Source organism: Ursus maritimus, unplaced genomic scaffold, assembly GCF_017311325.1.
Source record: "Ursus maritimus isolate PB19 unplaced genomic scaffold, ASM1731132v1 scaffold_2, whole genome shotgun sequence".
Taxonomy (NCBI): Eukaryota; Metazoa; Chordata; class Mammalia; order Carnivora; family Ursidae; genus Ursus; species Ursus maritimus.
In genome coordinates, this window is record NW_024424452.1 from 103,070,573 (window position 1) to 103,093,547 (window position 22,975).

General features: G+C 39.4%; 1 protein-coding gene across 1 annotated transcript; it reads left to right on the forward strand.

Moving 5' to 3' along the window:
• SNRPE (small nuclear ribonucleoprotein polypeptide E) lies at positions 1-5,877 on the forward strand. Its single transcript, XM_008685152.2, has 5 exons — positions 1-140; positions 645-671; positions 1,940-2,002; positions 3,317-3,395; positions 5,664-5,877. Exons 1-5 carry the CDS (start codon positions 87-89, stop codon positions 5,717-5,719), a joined length of 279 nt encoding a protein of 92 aa, XP_008683374.2. The 5' UTR covers positions 1-86; the 3' UTR covers positions 5,720-5,877.
• The last annotated feature ends 17,098 nt before the right edge of the window (positions 5,878-22,975 follow it).

Below are 22,975 nucleotides of genomic sequence, written 5' to 3' on the forward strand. Positions count from 1 at the left end.
TCGCTGGCGCCATTCACTTCCGCTTCCGGTTCTTTATTCCGGAAGTTGCTTTCCGAGGTAGCGTGCGGTCTTTGTCGGCTTCCACCATGGCGTACCGTGGCCAGGGCCAAAAAGTGCAGAAGGTGATGGTTCAGCCCATCGTATCCTACGCAGGATGTCAGGACTAGGAGGTTCGGGCCAGAAAACGGGGGGCGAAGGAGCGGACCGAGAGCAGGCCTGAGGGAGCGGAGTGCGGACCCACATCCCATGAGCCCCCGGGGCGACCGTGGTCGGGAGAAAGCGCGGGTAGTTGAGGACCCGGTGGGAGGTGGGCTCGGGCAGACCCCTGCGGTGGGAAGTGCAGGAGTGGCGCGGGTGAGCGAAGGGAAGACGGCTTTAGTTAGGAACCGAGTGATAGTGGGAGTCCTCGGTCTCGGGGAGGAGGAAGATGTCGGCGCCAAGATATTTCAGGAGAGTTAGAGAGTGGGAGGGGATTCCTTCAGTCCCTTTCGGGAACCCCTAACTAGTGCCTAGCTGGACACTGTTCATTGCATGAGCACCAGACCTCGTGTTCAGAAAACAAAGGCGAGATGGGGTAGGATCGACCAGTGTCGGGGACCACTGTCTACTCTATACGTGTATTTTTTCCTTAACCACTGGTGCAGAACCTCATCTTCAGATACTTGCAAAATGTACGTAAGTTATCTGTTCTTTGTTGTTTTGTAATTCCTTCTTAAGTAAAAAAGGTGAATTTAAGTAAAAGGTGAATTTATTTGGCTGTGTGTGTCATCCTGTCTGATCAACGTGTTTTAGAGTTAAAAATAGATGAAACTGGGGAGCTTGGCTGGGTAGAGCATGCGACTCTTGATCTTGGGGTCGTGAGTTCGAGCCCCACGTTGAGTGTAGAGATTACTTTAGAAATTAATAATAAGTGAAACTAGAGATTGGAGGGGTATTTGAGGGGAACGGGCTCAGGGAAAGCTCTAATGTAATGAAATGCCAACCCCAAGCATTGAAAGAATTGTGTCGTCATTACTTTGCAAGACCAAAATCACTAATTTCAAAAAGTAATTACTGGCAGGCTGGTTTTTGGGTACTTTTGTTGGTAGTCATTTGTGCTAGAACATTGGAACCTCTCCCTTTTCCCCTGGGGTGAAAGATTGAAAGAAAAATCCTGTCGACTTTAAACTACATGGAGGGAGGGGGGCTTCAATATAGAAAAGATGCCAAAAAAGGAAGAGGGGAGGAATAGGTTCAGAGGATATTGTGACAGCCTGTTTTCCTTTGGGGGAGTTTTTAGCAACTCAGATTGTGAGGTGGTAGGGCAAAGTATTTAAATTATTTTGGAAAGAAAATATAGTTTCTGTTACCCTGACAAACTTTAGCATGTGATAACATAGTTGGAAACAGATTAATTTCAAGCTCTCGTAGTATTTTTTAAGTAATCTGTACTCCGAACATGGGGCTCCAACCCACAACCCCAAGAGCAAGAGTCACACGCTTCTTCATCAGCTGAGCCAGCCAGTCTCCCCAGGCCATTATAATTTTTAATCACCAGAATTGAGGGTCCTTCCCCTGGTTGTTTATTGTGAGGGAAGCTAGGAACCTAGAGAAAGCTGTTTTGAGCTGGATTTTTCTATAGCAGATAAGAAAGAAGCTCTTGATCACAGGAAATTACTGCTTTGTGCTGCACTGTCAATTTGCATCCTGAATATATTGAGATGAGAAACAGTAAGAAATATGATTGAGTCCCAAGATCACAGGAAAATTATTAACTTAGTCCCAATACAACATTGAGAGTAACTCATCTTGGTTATCAATTCTTGGATATGATTCAAGTAGTTAAAATTCTTGGCTTTTACTTGTTAAGGTTTTCTTTAGGAGCCATATTTCTCTCGTTTGACCAGAGTGATTGGGTTTTGTTTCCTTGGTTTTTTAACATCTATTTTTATTCTTGCAGAGATCTCGAATTCAGGTGTGGCTTTATGAGCAAGTGAACATGCGGATAGAGGGCTGTATCATTGTGAGTACCCAAGATGTTTTATCTCAGAGCAGTTTGTTCACAGGAAATGATTTCACAAAAATGCCCAGCCAGAGCAGTGTACAAAAAGTCAAAGACCCAACACAAAGTTCTTCAGAGCCACTATCCTTAAGTCATTGTTCTATTTGATGGGGGTTGGGTCATTCATGAAAGAGGGAAAACTAGTTTTTAAAAACTGTTTAAATAACAATGTTAGTATTTGAAGGAGGGGACAAAAGAAATAAAATTAGAGTGGGGTGAAAATTAATGGTGTATTAGTTCTATATTAGGTGATACCTGTATAGAGCTGGGTGGACTTAGTTAAATAACATTTTCAGGATAGCAGAATACCCTAAATAATATAGGGTAGTTGGTTTTTTTGGTGTTTTTTTTTTTTTTTTTCTTTCCATTTAGAGAGAGAGGGAGGTGGGGAGGGGCAGAGGGAGAGGTAGAGAGAAACTCAAGCAGACTCCCTGCTGGGTGAGGAGCCAGACTTGGGGCCTGATCCCAGGACCATGAGATCATGACCTGAGCTGAAATCAAGAGTCAGACGCCCAACCAACTGCACCTCCCAGGCATCCCATCCCTAAATAATGTGTTTTGTTTTGTTTTTTTTTTTAAGGTTTTATTTACTTATTTGAGAGAGCAAATAATGCGAGTGCACAAGTGGGAGGAGGAGCAGAGGGAGAGGAAGAAGCAGATTCCCCACTGAGCAGGGAGCCTTACAGGGGGGGGACTTGATCCCAGGACCCTGAGATCATGACCTGAACTAAGGGCAGACGCTTAACTGACTGAGCCACCCAAGTGCCCCTAAATAATGTTTCAAAGAAAGATAAAATATGGCTCTGAAAAGTATTATATTAGGACATTAGAACGCTTTGATATTACCTTTAGACATTGTAGGTTCCATCAATAACTCCCCTTCCCTGTTTACAGGTAGAAAAACAAACGTTATGGCTAGTGGCAAGAGTGTTTTGTGAAGAATGTGGGAAGACTGGTGGCAGTGGAAGTTAATTCGTATGTGTACACACATAACTCTATATTGAACAAGTTATAAAAGATAAGGACAAAGGCTCTTAGGCATAGCTAATCAAATCTTAAGTCCAAAAGGTTCCAGAGGTAATTTGGAGTACATTCTGGCTTTCTTGTTATATAAAAAGAGGCTTTAAGAGGGAGATGGTGTTTTAGCTGCAGTATCAGTGGAGAGATGAGTTTCGGAAGTTAGTTGGCATTTCTGTACCCAGGTTGGTATATTCACCTGGAATGGTTGGGTGTTACTTTACTTGCAAATGACGTTCAGTTGGCTTATTTTTCTAGGGTTTTGATGAGTACATGAACCTCGTATTAGATGATGCCGAAGAGATTCATTCTAAAACAAAGTCAAGAAAACAGCTGGGTAAGAGCATAGGTGGTCTTTGGGAATTGTGGAAATTTTTATTCACTTGTAAAATTGAATGAGTTGCAACTCAGTTCATGTTTAAGTTTAGTTTGCATTTGAGAATTTACTATGTGGGGGAGTAGTGCACTCTTGAAATCATCCTCTGCCACTTACTGCTCACCCCACTCCCATTTCTGCTTTTGTTTATCCACTCAGACAGCTCTCACCGAGGTCACCAAAGACAAATGATGTTAAATCTAACGGTCAATATCAGTCCTCATTTTATGGAACTCTGAACAGCATTTGGCACTATTGGCCACTCCCTTAAAACACTTTGTTCCCTTGGCTCTGTGGTACCTTACTCAGATTTTCACTTTTCATTTCTATTTATTCCTTGTCAGACTTTTGTATATTTGTTCTTTGGGACCCAGCCATTAAATGTTTTGAGTTGCTCAAGGCTTAGTCGTAGGCCCTCTTGTCATTCCGTGTTCTTTAACCAGGCACTCAAGACTATACCTTCAATTACCATCTATAGATTGACCTCAGATTTGCCTCTGTAGCCCTAGACCTCTCTGAGCCTATTCAACATTTCTGCCTGAATGTCTCAAAGACTCCTCAAAGTTAGCATGTCAGAAATCAGACTCACTTCCCACCCCTTACACACTCTTCTGGAGCTATTTTAGTGTTCCCTGCCTTACTGAATGGCACCAACCTCCATTCAGTTTATGGACTGATTTCTTTGTAACTACCTCATCCCCTTCCAGTTTGCTCTGCAGGCTACAGTTATCTTTTAAAAGCACCAGTCTGACCTGGTCATCCTTTTACTTGAAATCCTTCAGTGACTTCCTGTTGCTAGGAGGATAAGAAAATCTTTAATGTGTTCTGCAAGGTTCTTCGTGATCTGGCCTTTTGTCCCTTGCTCGTTTTGTGTCACTCTCGGCTTCATTTTCTGAGTTTCATCCACACTTGTGTTCTTTCAGTTCTTTGAGTCTGCACATTTGCCCCATGGTAAATCTTTTTATATGCTGTTTCCTATGTCTTTAGGCCTCAAATGTCAAATATCAGGGTTTGGTTTTGTTTTACTTGGGGTAGGGTTGGGTGAGGCAGGGTGTGCTAAGCTCTCCGAGTTTGTAGTGAAACACTCACTAGTGGGGTTAATGATGTTTCTCTCACTGAACCAGATGCTTCATAAGTCCTGTCTTTTTTGCTCCCTCATAAGCCTGCTGCCTAATTCAGTGCCTGTCAGTGCAGTAGAAACTCAAAAATATTTAAATAATGAATGCAGTTTCTTAACCCTGTTGACAAAGACTCTTTAGGATTCATGACTTCATCAAGACAAACAGTTCTTTCTTTTAAAATCTAATTCATTTGAAGTTTATTTAGATACTTTGTTTTTAATTGTTTAATGCCCCTGTTCACAGCTCACTAGTACTTTCATCTGTGTTGGTTTTCAGGCGCCTCTTTTTTTGAACCTTGAGGATTCTTTTGATCCTAAAGTAGATATGTGGAAAGTAGAATCTGAGAAGTGGTTTGGTGTTTTGCTCTGCTTCTTTCTGCTTAGGCTATTTTTGTGAAAGCCTGGATTTTTACATTTAACCTGTCTTGCCAGGAAGGGCATACTAGCCTTATTAATATCCTATTATTTATAAATTATTTGCAGTGTTGAATTCCCATGGTAGTATTTATCCTGTAGATTAATAGTACTTGTTGCAGAAGTCTCGGAAAGTGAAAACATTTACTCTGTTGGGGTCGATGAGCATTTCTCAGACTGATTTTACTCAACACCAGTGTTCCTGAAAATATTTATAGACATTCTCAGGAAAAAAGCATTCTCTGCTCAAGTAAGATTAGGATATGTTGGGTAAAGCTCAAACGGGTTTATTAATTATAGGATAGAGTCTTTAATATACTGAGAGCTCTAAGAATGGTGCTGCAGGATGCTGCATTTTTTAAAACTTGACACATAATCCATTCCCCAACTTCTACAAACTCAGAGCAGTGGGAAATGTTGGGGTAGATCTATTCATTTACTTTGTAGAAACTGTACTTTTCATAAAATAACATTTCTTTACCTTCGTTAGGGTTATTGCTGGAAAAGTTCATAGGGTCTAATATGCACAGTCTTTCAATATATGGATATTTGAAAATTTTCACATACCTGCTCAAGAGAGAAAACATTTTCAAAATTGCTTAAGTATGATCTAAAATTCTGAGGCTAAATAATGGTTACACACTTGTCTGAGTGGCTATTAATAGCTTTCTTTTTTTTTTAATTTTGTGTTGCAGGTCGGATCATGCTGAAAGGAGATAATATTACCCTGCTCCAAAGTGTCTCCAACTAGAAATGATCAATGAAGTGAGAAATTCTTGAGAAGGCCATGTAGTTTGTTTTTTTTAGATGTCCTTTGTTGGGAGTATAGTTCTAAAACGTTTGTTCGTATTGTTTTGATTACTTTTATGTTATTACCAGAGGACAATAAATGCTGTGGGATTGTTTTTATTTAAAATTTTACTTGTTTATTTTTGTCCAGCGGTAGGGACCTTTCACTCAGTGGCAGCTAATTTTTCTGGGGGGTGGCAGTTACCCTGGGCATTTGTTTTTTTCCAGAGCCTGGATGTATAGATTCTTAAGGCAAAGAGTGGGAATTCTGCCTGACAGGTAAGTTCCTGATACCGGGTGGTGAAGAAGAGGAGGTGTCTGCACTAATCTGTGTCTCCTCAGCAATTCTCATTCCGGCTGCCGGGACGTGAGAGCTTCTGACCACAGTAGGCTGCACGTGCTAGAACAGCTTCTGTATCTGCTTAGCACTCTCACAGTCACCCTCTGAGGTCTCTGTGACTTCTTGTGCCACTAAGATCATAATGTGAGAAGTGCTTGGGTATAAGCAAAGAATAAAGTGCCCTAAATGTACATGTAAAATGAGTTCTGTTAACAGTTAACAGGACGGAGACTTGGTGAGGTGGGTAACCTGAAGAAGACCACAGGCAGTGCTGCTGAGTTGTTAGGCAGAATAATAGTGTGTGTGTTGGAGCAACACCTGTTTCCTGTTCTTCTCTCTAAAGATGTTGGTGCCTCCCCCAGTGATTGCTTGTGTCCTAACTGAATTATGTGGACAAATCTTTCCTCCCCCAGTTCCTTAGGGTGGTTCTAGTTTGGGGCCCCCAGCTGGCTCAGTCAGTAGAATGTGTGACTCTTGATCCTAGAGTCATGAGTTTGAGCCCCATGTTGGGTGTAGGGATTACTTAAGTAAAGTTAAAAAAAAAAAAAAAAAGCTCTCAGGGCAGTTCTAGTTAGAATTCTGGTGATTGTTGAGCACCTACTGTTAAATGGGCACCAAGTCTAATAAATGTAGTGAAACAGACTGGCAAATAAACAGCTTCAGTTCCACGTGCTAAGTGCTATTTAAATTAGAACTTGAAAGATGAATAAGGCCTGACTTAAATTTGGTTATAGGTATTATTAAGGGTGGGTGAAGAAGGAACGAGAAGTCTAGTTCCTGCTTTTCCAAGTGCCTGTGAGGGAGACAGAGAACTTTCATGTAAACTGAGTAAAAGAAACCCTTCGTGAGATAGAGGAGATTTGTGGGTAAGTGTAGAAATTCATCCAGCTTAGAAGCTGGCATTCTAGCTGTTCCTCTCCTACTTGAACCTGTACCTTTTTGGTCACATTTTGAAATAAAGGGCTGCTTTAGCTCTTTTAACATAGTCGAGTTTGAAATGTATTGAACCCGCTGCAGCATGCAAAGAAAACCTTGGGCAGCAGAGGGAGTTGCAGCCCTGGGACTGCTTTAGCCTTTCTAGTAAAAGCTTTTTCAGAGCAAAGACCTCCCTGCAGCTTTCTTGGCACCAAAATAGCTGGGAAGAAGGATAAAAGCCGGAGCAGTATAATCCCTAAGAAAACCTGCTGGCTGCTTTTCCATTTCCCTGTGTGGCCTTTCTGACCTGGCTGCCCTATGTAAGCAAAGCTGTGCCTGCTGTGGCTTATTCTGAATGGATCAAGACATGGAAGGTTCTATTTTTGACAGAGCAAACGATGATAGAAATAAGGTACAGTGAACTCTTACAATTGAGCTCTGTATTTAGAAATCTCTGCTTGCTTTCCTGCCTTACTGGAGCCTGCGGTGTTTGCTTTTTAAGTTGTACTTTTCCACAATCTGTAGATCTTTTTTCCAACCAGAATTTGTATTACAGGAGGCGTTGCTCTCTGCTTCATTAAGGTTATTAAAACATGCTGCTGGGAAGCCGCTCTTGTTGGCAGCCCTTGGTATGTGAGCAATTATTTTTCTGGAATGGCTGTTGGTTTCTGAGGGGGTCTTGCTAACCACCCACTAACTCTCTTGTAACATTCTTGAAGTGGGGGTGGGAGGAGAATAAGGCTCTGAAAAAGTTAAGTGCTAGTGCAGGCTTGGTGTTTTATTAGTGGTAGGTAGGGAAGAAGAAGGGTAAGAATAGTTTGAAAACCCTAGGATTTTGTATTTGCAGGCACCAGCTATTGTCATTTATTCAAATTTGTCAGTTTCAGGATTAGAGAGTGGATCAGTGTCTAATTTGGATTTAGGCGTTATTGGCTAGTAAGTGTCATAGGCAGTTCCTGGGGCAAGCCTAATAGACAGCATCTCCTGTTAACTGGATGACACCAGGAGTTTTTCCTTAATTAATTATTCCTTTTAGAACTAATCATAATAGCCTACTCATGGCATGCTTTTGTGAGGAGATATACTTGGTAACTTTTCTTAAAGTGACATTAGAACTGAAGTCTGTTGTACCTAGAGTTTAATGTTAATTTAAGTTCTATCCACTAAACTTTTTAAAAACTGAATTGAGAAATCCTAGCTTAGTGTATGCTTTTTTTGTTTTTAGATTTATTTGAGAGAGAGAGCGAGAACACAAGTGGGGGGAGAGGGAGAGAATCTCAAGCAGACTCTCCATTGAGTGTGGAGCCCGACCCATGAGATCATGACCTGAGCCGAAATCATGACTCAGATGCTTAACTGACTGAGCCACCCAGGCGCCCCACTTAGTGCATGTTTATAATTAAAATGCCAGTAGTACAGAAAGATACGAAGTGAAAAAACAAAAGGCTTTCCTTTCCGCATCAGTATTCTCCATACAAAACTGTTAGGAGTTAGGCAGTTGTCCTGGTAAGCTCTTTATGGGTTCATATAATTTGGTTTGTTTCTCAGTTTGATATTTTTATTTAAAGTTTTTTTAATTTCAGTTTTTATTTTAATAAAATTGTACAACTCAGTAATGTTAAGTACATTCACCTTGTTGTCCAAACAGTCTCTAGCACTTTTTTATCTTGCAAAATTGAAACTACCCATTCAGCAATTTCCCATCCCTCCTTCCTCCCAACCCTGGCAAACATCATTCTGTTTTCTGTTTCTATGAGTTGGACTGATCTAAATACCTCATATAAATGGAGCCATGTGGTATTTCTCTTTTTGTGACGGATTTATGTCACTTAGCATAATGTTCTCATGGTTCATCCATGTTATAGACTGTGTCATAATTTCTTTCCTCTCTTTTTAAGGAATAATATTGCCACATTTTGTTTATGCATTGAACTGTCAGTAGATATTTGGGTTACTTTCACCTTTTGGCTATCATGAGTAATGCACTTTATATACTCAAATGTTTTTAGTTTTGTTTTGTTTTTAAGCAGTGGGGGATGGGTAGAGAGAGGAAGAGAGAATCTTAAGCAGGCTCCACGCCCAGCACAGAGCCTGACATGGCCCTTGATTTCGCCACCCTGAGATCATGACCTTAGCTGAAATGAAGAGTTGGACGCTTAACTGGAGGCACCCAGATGCCTCACCCAAAAAGTTTTTTTTGAGGAACCGTCTTACTGTTGCTATGAACATGGGTATACAAATATCTCTTTGAGACCCTGCTTTCAGTTTTCTGAGAGTATATACCCGAAGTCTTTTTGAGGAACTATCAAGAGTTTTCCACAGCGGCTTAACCATTTTACGTTCTCTTTAATAGTGCACAAGTGTTCCAGTTTCTCTACATCCTTGGCAAAACTTACTTTCCACTTTTGATAGTAACTATCTCAGTGGTTGTGAGGTGATACCTCGTGGCTTTGATTTACATTTACGTAATGGTTAGTGGTGGTAAGTGTCTCTTGATACATTTATTGGTCATTTGTATATCTTTGAAGAACTGTCTATTGTAAATCCTTTGCCCATTTTTTAAACAGGTTACTTTTTTGTTGTTGAGCTGAAGGAGTACTTTACACAGTCTTGATATTAACCCCTTATCAGATACACAATTCGTAAATCTCTTCTCCCATTCTATAGGTGGTTTTTTCGCTCTGTTAATGTCTTGATGGACATCCCATTTTTAATTTTGATGTAACCTAGCTTATCTGTTTTTAATTTTGCTGCCTGTGCTTTTGGTGTCATTATAAGTTTCGCTTATTTATGTATGCATACTCCCTGAAGCTTGACTCTTATCAACAAAACTTGGACATATTTCTGTGTTAAATAGCTATGATGTACTCCATTGTATGGGTCTCTCAATTTAAGTAATCACCTCTATTAGTGGATGTTTTAGGGTGTTTCTAGATTTTTGCTGTTAAAAAGAATTTTGTAATGAACATTTTCATCCCTGTTTTTGTCCTCTTCTGTGGGTTGAATTCTTAGAAGTGAAATTGCAAGATCAAAGGATATGCACGTTACAAATAATTCTATAGGTGCTTCTAAACTTCCTTCCATAGTACATATGAGCAAATTGTTTTCCTCATGCCAGCCAACCATCAAGCAGCAGTTTGAATGAAACTCACAGGCTTATTGTGAGACTACTCTGAAGTCATAACTGCCAGTGTCCTAAGGATGTCAGAGAAGAAAAATGGAAAAAATTTTGTCTTTGATGATTTTTGAGCCACTGAATCAATCACTTCTGGAGCTTACCTACTACCAAACTTGTTAGGTGAGAGAATAAATTTCCTGGTTGGTTTTCTGTTCGTTAAAACTAAAGCATTGTAAATGAGAAGAATGTCAGAACAGGGCCACCTGTTTTTGGAAGGGGATCAGTGGTTCCAGTGAAGATTTATTAAATGCCATGGTTGAGAAAATTGGCAAGTGAAGTGATGATCTTGGACTATATAGGGTAATACAAATGAAGTGAAGCGACTGATTTTATTTCATAAAACAGTAATCTTTACCTCCCTCCCTATGAAAATAATTTCTGAGAAAGATGATCTTGGATCATCATTCCATGTCCATAGAAACTGCTGTCTCTGGAGTATTAACAGATTAGCCTCATCCCCAGGGCAATCCTGAGTTAGAGATGTTTTCGGGGGCTAGGAAATTGCAGAGGAGACTTGGGGAAAATAAACAAATGAATGCCTCTTCCTGGTGGACTATGTTGCTAAACCAGAGAGAAGGTAGATGGTGTGAGTAGAGTGGGGAAAGGAGTATTTTGCCCAAAAAAGCAGCCGCCTTCAGATCCTACTTCGTAAGATACTCGGATAAAACACCACCTTGGAAGGTGTTTCTTTTCTTTCAACAGTGTCTGCTTTTATTGAATGTTCTATGATAAACAGTGAAGAATGTAAAATTCAGTCCTTGTCTTTGGAGATTCAGGGAGGCAATGTAGTATAGAAGGAAAGATGATCTTGGGAGTCAACATACCTGGGTTTGAATCCAACTTTAGAATTAACCAAACATCTCAACCCCAGTTGCATAGTGTCGTTGGAATAATTTAATGAGGTACTGCATACAAAATGCTGTTTCAGGCCTCAGGAATGCACAAGAAATATTATTTGTCAATACCAAATGAAGACAATTTATAGTTTAAAAGATTTGTTTAAGAATATGTGTGGAGGGGCACCTGGGTGACTCAATTGGTTAAGCGTCTGCCTTCAGCTCACGTCACAATCCTGGAGTCCTGGAATCGAGCCCCAAGTCAGGCTCCCTGCTCAGAAGGGGGGGGGGTCTGCTTGTCCGTCTTTCTCTGCCTCTCCGTTGCTCAAGATTTCTCTCTCATGTTCTCTCACATGCACTCTCACTCTGTCTCAAATAAAATCTTATTTAATAAACAATATGTGTGGAGAAGAGGTAAACTCATTTGACATTAAACAGATTACAATTTGGGGAATCTGTTTTGCTTGGGATTTTTCAAACTTATTGAGGTATAATTTACAGATACTAAAATTCACACTTTATATACTTCGATGACATCTGACAAATGTATACAGTCATATAGCCACTAATACAAACAATATTTCCATAATCCAGAATTTTGCCTCAGGCTCCTTCATAATCAATCCACTTCACTCACCCTAGCTCCTAACAACCACTGATCTGATTTCTGACCTTAAGAGTTTTGCCTTTTTCAGAATGTCCTATAAATGGAATCTTAAAGTACATAGTCATTCGTGTCTGACTTTTTTCATACAATATGCTTTGGGGGCACCTGCGTGACTCAGTTGGTCAAGCATCCAGCTCTTGATTTGGGCTAAGGTCATGATGGTGGTGGTGAGATGGAGCCCTGTGTTGGGCTCAGTGCTGGACCTGGAGTCTACCTAAGATTCTATTTCTCCCTTTCCCCTTCTCCCTGCCCCTCCCCTGTTGTCTGTCTCTCTCTCTCTCTCAAAAAAAACAAAACAAAACACTTTTGAGATTCATGTTCTTTGTATCAGCATTTTGTTCTTTTTTATTGCTGAGTAGTATTCTATTGTCTGGATATACCACAGTTTGTTTATCTATAAACTAGTTAATGGACTTTTGGGTTATTTCCAGTTCTTGTCACTTATGCACTACTATAAAGTTCATGTGCAGGCCCATTTTAAAAATTGGATTGTCAGGGCGCCTGGGTGGCTCAGTTGGTTGAGTGTCTGTCTGCCTTCGGCTCAGATTGTGATCTCAGGGTTCTGGGATCAAGCCCTACATCAGGCTTTCTGCACAGCAGGGAGTTTGCTTCTCACTCTCACTGTGCTCTCCCTCTCTCTCAAATAAATTAATTAAATCTTTAAAAAAAATTGAGTTGTCAGTTTTCTTTTTTGTTGTTGTCGGGAGAGTTCTTTATGTATTCTGCATTTTTAAAAAATCCTTATCAGATAGGGGTTTTGTGAATATTTTCTCCCAGTCTGTGGCTTGTCTTTTCACTTCTCTACAGGGTTTCTATTTTATTTTATTTTATTTTATTTTATTTTATTTTATTTTATTTATTTTTTTTTTAAAAGGTTTTATTTTATTTTTTTGGCGGAGAGAGAGGCAGCAAGAACGGGAACACAAGCAGGGGGAGTGGGAGAGGGAGAATCAGGCTTCCCGCCAAGCAGGGAGCCTGATGCGGGGCTTGATCCCAGAACCGCTGGGATCATGACCTGAGCTGAAGGCAGATGCTTAATGACTGAGCCACCCAGGCACCCCTCTACAGTGTTTTTAAACAACACACTTGTTTCATTTTTTTAAAGTTTTTTTTTTAATTTTTCAAGAAAATTTTACTTATTTAAATTAGGGTGAGAGAGTCTGCACACTTCAGCAGGTGGGCAGAGGGGCAAAAGGGGAGGGAGAGGGACAAGCCGACTCTGAGCCGGGAGTCCCAGGGCCTAGATCTCATGACCGTGAGAACATGACCTGAACCGAAATCAAGATTTGGATGCTCGATCAACTGCATCACCCAGACACCCTTCAAGTTTTCATTTATCATATTTTTCTTTTATGGTTCATGCTTTTCGTGTCCTAAGAATTCTTTGCCAAACCAAAGATCACAAAGATTTTTTCTGACGCCTTCTAGAATTCTCATTTTTACATTCAGAGTTAGTTTTGTGTATAAAGTGAGATACACGCTTTGAGGGGGATTTTTGTGTTTGCTGAGGGATGACCAGTATTCCCAGATCATTTGATCACCTGACCATCTGTGTGGGTTACTTTTTCTGGAATCTTAAACTTTGTTCCATTGCTATATCGGTCTATTCACCAGTACTACATTGTCTTCGTTACTGGAGCTTTATACCAAGCTTTGAAATCAGTTGTACTTCCTTTTCAAGCTAGCTTGTATATTCTAGGGCCTTTGTTTTTTCATACAGATTTTAGAATCAGCTTGTCAACTTCTACCAAAAAAGACTGCTGGGATTTTGGTTGAGATTGCTTGACTCTATAGTTTATTGTGGGAAGAACTGACATCTTTGTCTTCAATTGATGAACATGGGATATCTATCTATTTAGTTTTCCTTTTATTTCTCTCATCAGTGTATTCAGTTCTTAGCATATAGTTTCTAACATTTTGTTAGATTTATCGCTTTCTGAGTATATGTAATTTTTTTGATGCTATTGTAAATGGTACTGTTTTTCTCTAATTTGATTTCCAGTTGTTTATATCTAGTGTGTAGAAATACAACAGAGTTTTGTAAATTGACCCTGTATTGTGTGACCTTGCTAAATTCATTCTTGTAGCGTTTTCTTGTGGATTGCATGGGATCTTTTATATAGGTGATCATTTTGTCTGAAAAAAAGTGAGGATGCAAGAAATTTTTAAAATGCCAATAAAAATAGTTTTATTTCTTCCTTTCCAGACTAAGCCTTTTATTTCTTTTTCTTGCCTTATTTTAGTGGCTAGGACCATTCTAGTAATGAGTGGTAGGAGACGTCTTTGTCTTGTTCCTGATAGTAGGGGGATCTTAGGGAGAAAACATGCTATTAAGTGTGATATAGATACAAGGTTTTTGTACATATGTCTTTACTGGGTTAAGTTCCCTTCAAGTCTAATTTGCTTGGAGTTTTTATCATGAGTGTATGCTGAATTTTGTAACCCCTTTTTCTCCATTGAGATGACCATACAGTTTTTCTATTTAAGTCTGATAAGGTAAATTGCATTAACTGCTTTCAGTGGTAAACTGACCTTGCATTCTGAAATAAAGACTTTAGTCATAGTTTATTATCTATTTTATATATTGCTAAATTCACTTACTTTTTTAATGTGTTCATTAGGGATGTTGGTCTGTAGTTATCTTCCAGTGTTTTCGTCTGGTTTTAATATCAGTGTAGTAGTTTAAGTTGGGAAGTGTTCCCTCATCTTTTATTTTCTAGAAAAGTTTTTATAGCATTGATGTAATTCCTTCCTTAAATGTTTGGTATGTTTCACCTGTGAAGCCATCTGATCTGGAAAGTTTCTATACTTTTCCCCCCAATTTGGAAATCTTTTTCATATGACCCATCTTAGGAATCTACAGACTTGCTTAGGGCACTGTATTACAACTACATCCAACAGAGAATATAGTATGGGCATATATAAATACTAACAAATACGTGTCATAAAAAAATGCAGAGGGCATGGGGCACTTGGCTGCCTCAGTAGAACATGCAACTGTTGATCTCAGGGTCATGAGTTCGAGCCCCATGTTGGGTGTAGTTAACTTAAAAAATGTGAAGGTGCCTGGGTGGCTCAGTTAGTTGAACGTCTGACTCTTGCTGTCCACTCAGATCTTAGTATCAGGGTGGTGAGTTTAGACACGACCTGTATTTTATTTATTTATTTTTTAAAGGTATTATTTATTTGTCAGAGAGAGACAGAGAACACAAGCAGGGGGAAAGGCAAGCAGAGGGGGAAGCAGGCTCCCTACTGAGTAAGGAGCCCGATGCAGAACTCAGTCCCAGGATCCTGGGATCATGACCTGAGCTGAAGGCAGCCACTTAACAAACTGAGCCACCCAGGCATCCTTGGAGCTTACCTACCTTTAAAAAAATGCAGGGGGTGGCCTGGAGCACAATGTGAAAAAGACTGTGTAATAGAAGTTGATGACTTCAGCCTTTCAGTGTTTGTTTTTTAGACGAGCCTTATCTCCCAGAATTCCCCTATCAGAATACTTCTCTGTATTCAGGGGCGCCTGGGTGGCTCAGTCGTTAAGCATCTGCCTTTGGCTCGGTGTGATCCCAGAGTCCTGGGATCGAGCCCCGCATCAGGCTCCTCCACTGGGAGCCTGCTTCTTCCTCTCCCACTCCCCCTGCTTGTGTACCCTCTCTCCTGGCTGTCAGTCTCTCTGTCAAATAAATAAATAAAATCTTAAAAAAAAAAAAAAAGAATACTTCTCTGTATTCAAAGTGGTTAACTCACTATCCCTTAAGTCCACCTACCTCTCTAGCTTGTTTGTGTGCCAGAATGTTTTTACTCCTCATTCCTAATTCAGTTACTTAAACAGATCGAGGACTGTTCAGGTTATCCACACTTATTGCGTGACCTTTGGGAGTTCTGTTTTTTTAAGGAATTTTTCCATTTCATCTAAGCTATCAAATTTATTGGCATAAAATTGTATATATTTCCTTTTTCTTCTAATGCTTATAGGATATGTAGAGATGCCTTCTTTCTCATTCCTAATATTGGTAATTTGCATCCTCTCTATTTTTTCCTTGATCAGTCTGATTAGAAATGTATTTATTGAACTTCTCAAAGAACCAGCCTTTCATTTCATTAATTTTTCTCTCATGTTTTACTATTTTCAATTTCATCAATTTCTGCTTTATTTTCTTCTGTCTGCTTGCTTTGAGTTTAGTTTGATCTTTTCATAGTTTTTTTAAGATAGAAGCTTAGATTATTGATACAACACATTTATTTTTTAATATAAGCATCTTACCATGTCTCACAAATTTCAATAATATTGTATTTTCATTTAGCTCAAAATATTTTCAGTTTCCTTTTTTTAATAATAATTTTTTTTATTATATTATGTTAGTCACCATACAGTACATCCCCAGTTTTTGATGTAAAGTTCCATGATTCATTAGTTGCGTATAACACCCAGTGCACCATGCAATACTTACTACCCATCACCGGCCTATCCCATCCCCCCCCGAAGCCCTCAGTTTGTTTCCCAGAGTCCATAGTCTCTCATGGTTCATTCCCCCTTCTGTTTACCCCCTCAGTTTCCTTTTTTAATTTCTCTTTCATATATGAACTATTTAGAACTGTGTTAATTTCCAAATATTTGGGGATTGTCCACCTATCTTCCTGTCACCACTTTCTGGTAAAATTCTGTTGTGTTCAGATCATTTACTGTATCTGATTTCAGTCCTTAAATTTGTTAGGTTTCTTTGGTAGCCCACAACATGATCTATCTTGGTGACTATTTCACATACACTTAAAAAGAATTTGTGTATTGCCGGGGTGCTTGGCTGGCTCAGTCAGTAGAGCATGCAACTCTTGATTTCAGGGTCGTGAGTTCAAGCCCCACGTTGGGCATAGAGCTTACTAAAAAAAAAAAAAAAAAAAAAGTGTATATGCCGTTGTTGGGGAAAATGAAAATGTTCTATAAATATCAGATCAAATTGGTTGTTCACATTCTCTGTGTCGTAATTATCTGTCTAGTCATTCTGTTACTGAGCAAAGCAGGTTTATTATAGATATCATATAGTTGAGGTCCAGTCTGACAGTCTCTGCTTTTTAATTTGGGTGTTTAAATCATTTACCTTTATAGTAATTATTCATATGATTGGTTGAAATCTGCCATTGGGTGAGAGGTACTTCTTCATAAGTCTCCACATCTGTATGTCATGCAAGCAGGGTACTGACTGTCCTTTGTTTCTGACTGTCTTTACACGGATGTTTATTTAGCAAACTGCCTTGGAAGATAGATAATATGTCCCTCTAGAGTAAGGAACAGGCGTGCTTATTGCCCACATAAAAGAATTTACTTCCCCAGATACCAGGTTTTTCTGCAATAACACAACCCATTACATGTGTCAGTATTATGTGGCCCTAGTCGCGTTGCTCTTTGGGAATTGCAGTTTGGGGAATCGGTGCAAAAATGCTGATATTCTGGATGCTGCTGTTGATGTAAGTGATAAACTGCCCTTCTGTGACCCAAATGTCTCCTGTCTTCTACCAACTCCATGAAATTGTCGGTCCAACTTGTTAGCTTGCAAGTAGGGTAAAATTTCAGATATTTCACAATTCTTAAATCTATCTTGTTTTCTGTTTGTCCTATCTCTTCTTTTTTCTTTTTGTCTATTTTTCTATCTTCTTTTGGATTTTTTTTTTAAGATTTTATTTATTTATTTGACAGAGAGACAGCCAGCGAGAGAGGGAACACAAGCAGGGGGAGTGGGAGAGGAGGAAGCAGGCTCCCAGCGGAGGAGCCCGATATGGGGCTCGATCCCAGGACTCTGGGATCACGCCCTGAGCCGAAGGCAGATGCTTAACGACTGAGCCACCCAGGCGCCCCTCTTTTGGATTATTTTTATAATGATTCCATTTTATTTCTACTATTGGCTAAACAATTTTTTTTTTAATTTTCTAAAAAATTTCACATGGGGGTAGCTGGGTGGTGCAGCTGGTTAAGTGTCCATCTCTTCCTATCAGCTTAGATTGTTATCTCAAGGTTGTAAGTTTGAGCCCCATGTCAGGCTCCACACTCAGCGCAGAGTCCGCTTGGGATTCACTCACCCTCTTCCTCTGCCCCTCCCACTTGTGCATGAATGTGTGCTCTCTCTTCTTTCTCTCTCTCTCTCTAAAATAAATAAATCTTAAAAAATTTTTATATTATTCCCTAATGATTCCAATATACATCTTTAACTTATTATGGTTTATCAAAAGTAGTATTTTATTGTTTCGCGTATGCTAGAAGAACCTTATATCTCCAATTCCTCCCTCTTGTGCTCTTTTGTCATACTTTTAGATGTGTTATAAATCCTGTACTACACTGTTTTTGTTTTTAAAGATTTTACTTATTTTTGTGAGAGAGAGAATGAGAGCAGGAGCGGGGGGAGGAGCAGAGGGAGAAGCTGACTCCCACTGAGCAGGGAGCCCATCACAGGACTCTGGAATCATGACCTGAGCCAAAGGCAGACGCTTAACCAACTGAGCCACCCAGGTGCCCCCTGTAGCACATCGTTAATGTCACTTATCAAGACGCACATTGTGTGACTGTTAGAAAGTCCCATCTTTTCTCTCTCGGGAATTTTTAAAAATTTAATGTAAACTTTTGGATTGGAAATAATTTTTCAGGTTATTTTTTTTGAAAGAGGTGTGAGTTTTTTACTGACTAGAGCTTTTCTTGGCTTTTACTTGGTATCGTTCCATACATAACCTTCCTATGTCCTCTCAGAGGAAACCTGAGTGCTGATTCCATTTCTGTAGTAGACTGTCTTTTAAAGTGTTGGCTAGGGTTCAATGTCAGGGAATTAGCAGGAAAGGCTGGAGGGAAGGTCAATAAGGGCATTTCCTTTTCTCCTCTTATTGTTAATTTCCTTCAGACAGCTAAAGAAGAAAAACTACTTTCTGCTGCAGTCTTTATACCTTGATTCAACTCTAGAGTGTTCCTTTTTTCCAGATTCTATTGTTAAAAACAGTTTATTGTGACATTTGGAGGTTTTAAAATATCACCCATAATCTTTCTATAGTAGCCATTTCCTACTGTCCTTTAGGCTTTGTGCATAATATTCCATTGATTTAACAAATCGTAATTCGTGAATTATTTCCTTATATAGTTTGAACTTTTTCACTATTATAATTATGTTATGCCACCGTGAACATCTTTTTTAATCTCTTCTGTCTCATAAAGATATATTTCTGTGAGTGGGCTTCTATATTTTAAAACTATTAGCATTTTTATAGTTCTTATTGTATATTGTAAAAGTAAGTGAGAGAGGAGTATATTTGGAACATACATACTGGGGGGAACAGCTTATAACTTTGCCTAAGAAAAAGGTGAGTCAAATTGATTATAGACTTCTCGAGAGACCGGCTAATTGAGAGAGCGAGAGCCTGCATGTGAGCTAGAGGGTGGGGAGCAAGGGGCAGAGAAAGAGGGAGAGAGAGCTGTTTTTGTTTTTTTAAGATTTTTGTTTTTTTGATGGGGCGCCTGTGTGGCTCAGTCTGTTGAGCAGCTGCTTCGGCTCAGGTCATGGTCCCAGAGTCCTGGGATGGAGCCCCAAGTCAGGCTCCTTGCTCGGGGGGAGCCTGCTTCTCCCTCTCCCCCTGATTGTGCTCTCTCTCTCTCTTTCTTTCTCTGTGTCAAATAAATAAAATCTTAAAAAAATAAAATTTAAACTAAAAAAAAATATTTTTATTTATTTGAGAGAGAGCACCTGAGAGCACAAGCAGGGGGAGTGGCAGAGGGAGAGAAAGCAGGCTCCCCGCTGAGAGCAAGGAGCCCTATGTGGGGCTGAATCCCAGGACCTTGGTATCATGACCTGAGCCAAAGGCAGACATTTAACCGACTGAGCCATGCGTGAGTCCAGGTTCAACTTTTTCCATGTCCTCACCAACATCTCTTATTTGGGTTTTTTGATAGTAGCCATCCTAATTGGTGTGAGGTAGTATCTCCTTGTAATTTTGATTTTCATTTCCCAGCATCTTTTCATGTGCTTATTGGTCATTTATATACCTTTAGAGAAATGTCTGTTGAAGTTCTTTGCGCATTTTTTAATCGAGTTGTTTGGTTTTTCGTTGTTGACTTTTAGAAGTTCTCTGTATATTCTGGATATTAATCCCTTACCTGATACATAATTTGCACATATTTCTCCCATTCTGTGAACTCTTTTTACTCTAGATAGTCTTTCAATGCCTAAAATTTTTTAATTGTTATCAAGGTAAGTTTATTATTTTCTTTTCTTGCCTATGCCTTTGGTGTCATACCAAAGATAATTTTGCAAAATCCAATGGTACGCAGCTTTTGTCCTATGTTTGTTTTCAGAGTTTTATATTTTGGGGCCCCTGGGTGGCTCAGTGGGTTGACCATCTGCCTTCAGCTCAGGTCATGATCCTGAGGTCCTGGGATCGAGCCCTGAGTTGGCCTCCCTGTTCAGCAGGGAGCCTGCTTCTCCCTCTCCCTCTGCCACTCACCCTGCTCGTGCTCTCTCTCTCTCTCTCTGTCAAGTAAATAAATAAAATCTTAAAAAAAAAATACTATGCAAAGTGATCTGCAGATTCAATGTAATTCCTGTCAACAACTTGATGTTTTTTGCAGATGTAGAAAAAAACCCATCCTAAAATTCATATGGAATCTTAAAGGACTGTGAATAGCCGAAGAGTCCTGAAAAGGAAGAACAAAACCAGACTCATACTTACTGATTTCAAAACTTACCCCAAAGCTCAAAACAGTGTGGAACTGGCATAAAGACAGATACATAAACCAATGGGATAGAATAAAGAGCCCCCAAATGTACCCTTGCATATATGATCAAATGATTTTTGACAAAGGTGCCAAGACCATTCAATGAAGAAAGGACAGTTTTTTCAACAAATGGTGCTGGGAAAAGTAGATATCCACATGCAAAAGAATGAAGTTGGATACCTAGCCAACACTATATACAAAAGCTAATTCACAATGTATTGAAGGCTTAAATGTAAAACCTAAAACTATAAAAATCCTTTTATTTTTTTAAAAGATTTTATTTATTTGAGAGAGCATGAGTGGAGTGAGGGGCAGAGGGAGAAGCAGATCCCCCGCTGAGCAGGGAGCCCAATGCAGGGCTCGATCCCAGGACTCTGGGATCAGACCTGAGCTGAAGGCAGCCACTTAACCCACTGAGCCACCCAGGCACCCTGGTATTAGTTCTTCTTTAAATATCTCATGAAATTTACCAATGAAACCATCAGATCCAGGAGTTTTCTTTGTTGGGAGAGTTTTGATTACTGATTCAATCTCCTTACCAGTTGTAAGTCTATTCAGATTTTCTGTTTATGATTTAGTCTTGGTGGGTTTTGTGTTCCTAAGAATTTGTCCATTTCATCTAGGTTATCTAATTTGTTGTCATATAGTGGCTTGTAGTACTCTATTATAATCCTTTCCATTTCTGTGAAATCAGTAGTAATGTCTCCATTTCTGTTTTTAGTAATTGAGTCTTTTCTCTTTTTTTCTTAGTCCATTTAACCAAAGGTTTATCACTTTTGTTGATCTTTTCAAAGAACCAACTTTTGGTTTTTATTGATTTTCTCTATTATTTTTTCTGTTCTCTTTTCATTCATCCCTGCTCTAATCTTTATTATTTTCTTCCTTCTGCTAGCTCTGGGTTTACTTTTCTTGTTTCTTAATTATAAAGTTAGGTTGTTCATTGGAGATTTTTTTAAATGTAAGCCTTTATACCTATGCCTCTTTTTTGTTGTTGTTTAAGATATTTTATTTCTTTACTTGATAGACAGCGAGGGTATGTGGGGGAGAGAGCATGAGCCATGGGAAGAGGCAGAGGAAGAAGTAGACTCCTTGCTGAGCAGGGAGCCTGACACAGAGCTCGATCCCAGGACCCTGGGATCATGACCCAAGCGGAAGGCAGACACTTAACCAACTGAGCCACCCAGGCACCCCTGTAAATTTCCCTCTAAGTACTGTTTTCACTTCATCCCACAAGTTTTGGCATGCTGTGGTGGTTTTTTTTTTTCTTCATTCATTTCTAAGTATTGTCTAATTTCCCTTGTCCTTTTGTCTTTCATCCATTGTTGTTTAAGATTTTCTTGTTTAATTTCTACGGATTTGTGAATTTTCCAATTTAACTTCTGTTGATTTCTGACTTTATCCTGTTGTGGTGGGAGAAAATACGCTGTGTACCTAAGAAAAATATGTATGCTCTGCTCGTGTTGGGTAGCGTGTTCTGTATATGTCTGTTAGACATCTGCTTAGTTTATTGTGTTGTTTAAGTCCTGTGTTTCCTTAGTTACCTGCTGTCTGGTTGTTTTGTCCATTATTGAGAGTGGGGTATTGAAGTCTCCAACTAATACTGTAGAGCCGTCTGCTTTTCCCTTCACTTCTGTCTGGTTTTGCTTCATATATTTTGCTGGTATGTTATTAGGTGACTAATATTTCTAATTGTTATATCTTCTTGCTGTGTTGTACTTTTTGTTAATGTGTGTAATATCCTTTTTTGTCTCTTGTAACCTTTTTTGATTTAATGTTTGTCTGGTGGTAGTATAGCTACTTCTCTCTTTTTATTATTACTTGCATAGAGTATCTTAAATCCTTTTACATTCAGTCTATTTGTGTTTTTGGATCTAAAGTGAATCTCTGGCAGACACAAATAATTTGGGTCATGTGTTTTTTATCTGTTCTGCCAATCTTTGTTTTTTAAATTGGAGATTTTAATCCATTTACATTTAATTATTGATAAGAAGGGACTTCTGTCATTTTGCTGTTTGTTTTCTGTAGACATTATAGCTTTTTTTGTCCCATGTTGCCTGCATTACTGTCATTTATATTTAGTTGATTTTTTTGGTAGTGAAATGTTTAAATTCGTTTCTCATTTTCTTTGTGTATATTTTATGGTGGGGTTTTGTGTGTGTGTGTGTGTGTGTGTGTGGTTACATGGAGATTAAATTGAACTTCCTGTTGTTCCAACATTCTTTTTTTTTTTTTTTTAAAGATTTTACTTATTTATTTGACAGAGATAGAGACAGCCAGCGAGAGAGGGAACACAAGCAGGGGGAGTGGGAGAGGAAGAAGCAGGCTCATAGAGGAGGAGCCTGATGTGGGCCTCGATCCCATAACGCCGGGATCACGCCCTGAGCCGAAGGCAGACGCTTAACCACTGTGCCACCCAGGCGCCCCTGTTCCAACATTCTAATTTGAATTTATACTAGCTTAATTCCATAACATACAAAAACTGTGCTCCTTTACAGCTTTGTCCCCACCCATTTCAGTTGTTAATATCACAAAATTGAATCTT

Excerpts from the sequence above, each read along its gene's own strand:
- SNRPE (XM_008685152.2), top strand. The coding sequence starts at position 87 with ATGGCGTACCGTGGCCAGGGCCAAAAAGTGCAGAAGGTGATGGTTCAG. Across the intron at positions 141-644 it reads AGGTGATGGTTCAGCCCATC|AACCTCATCTTCAGATACTT; the intron begins GTATCCTACGCA and ends CCACTGGTGCAG. Across the intron at positions 2,003-3,316 it reads GGATAGAGGGCTGTATCATT|GGTTTTGATGAGTACATGAA; the intron begins GTGAGTACCCAA and ends TTATTTTTCTAG.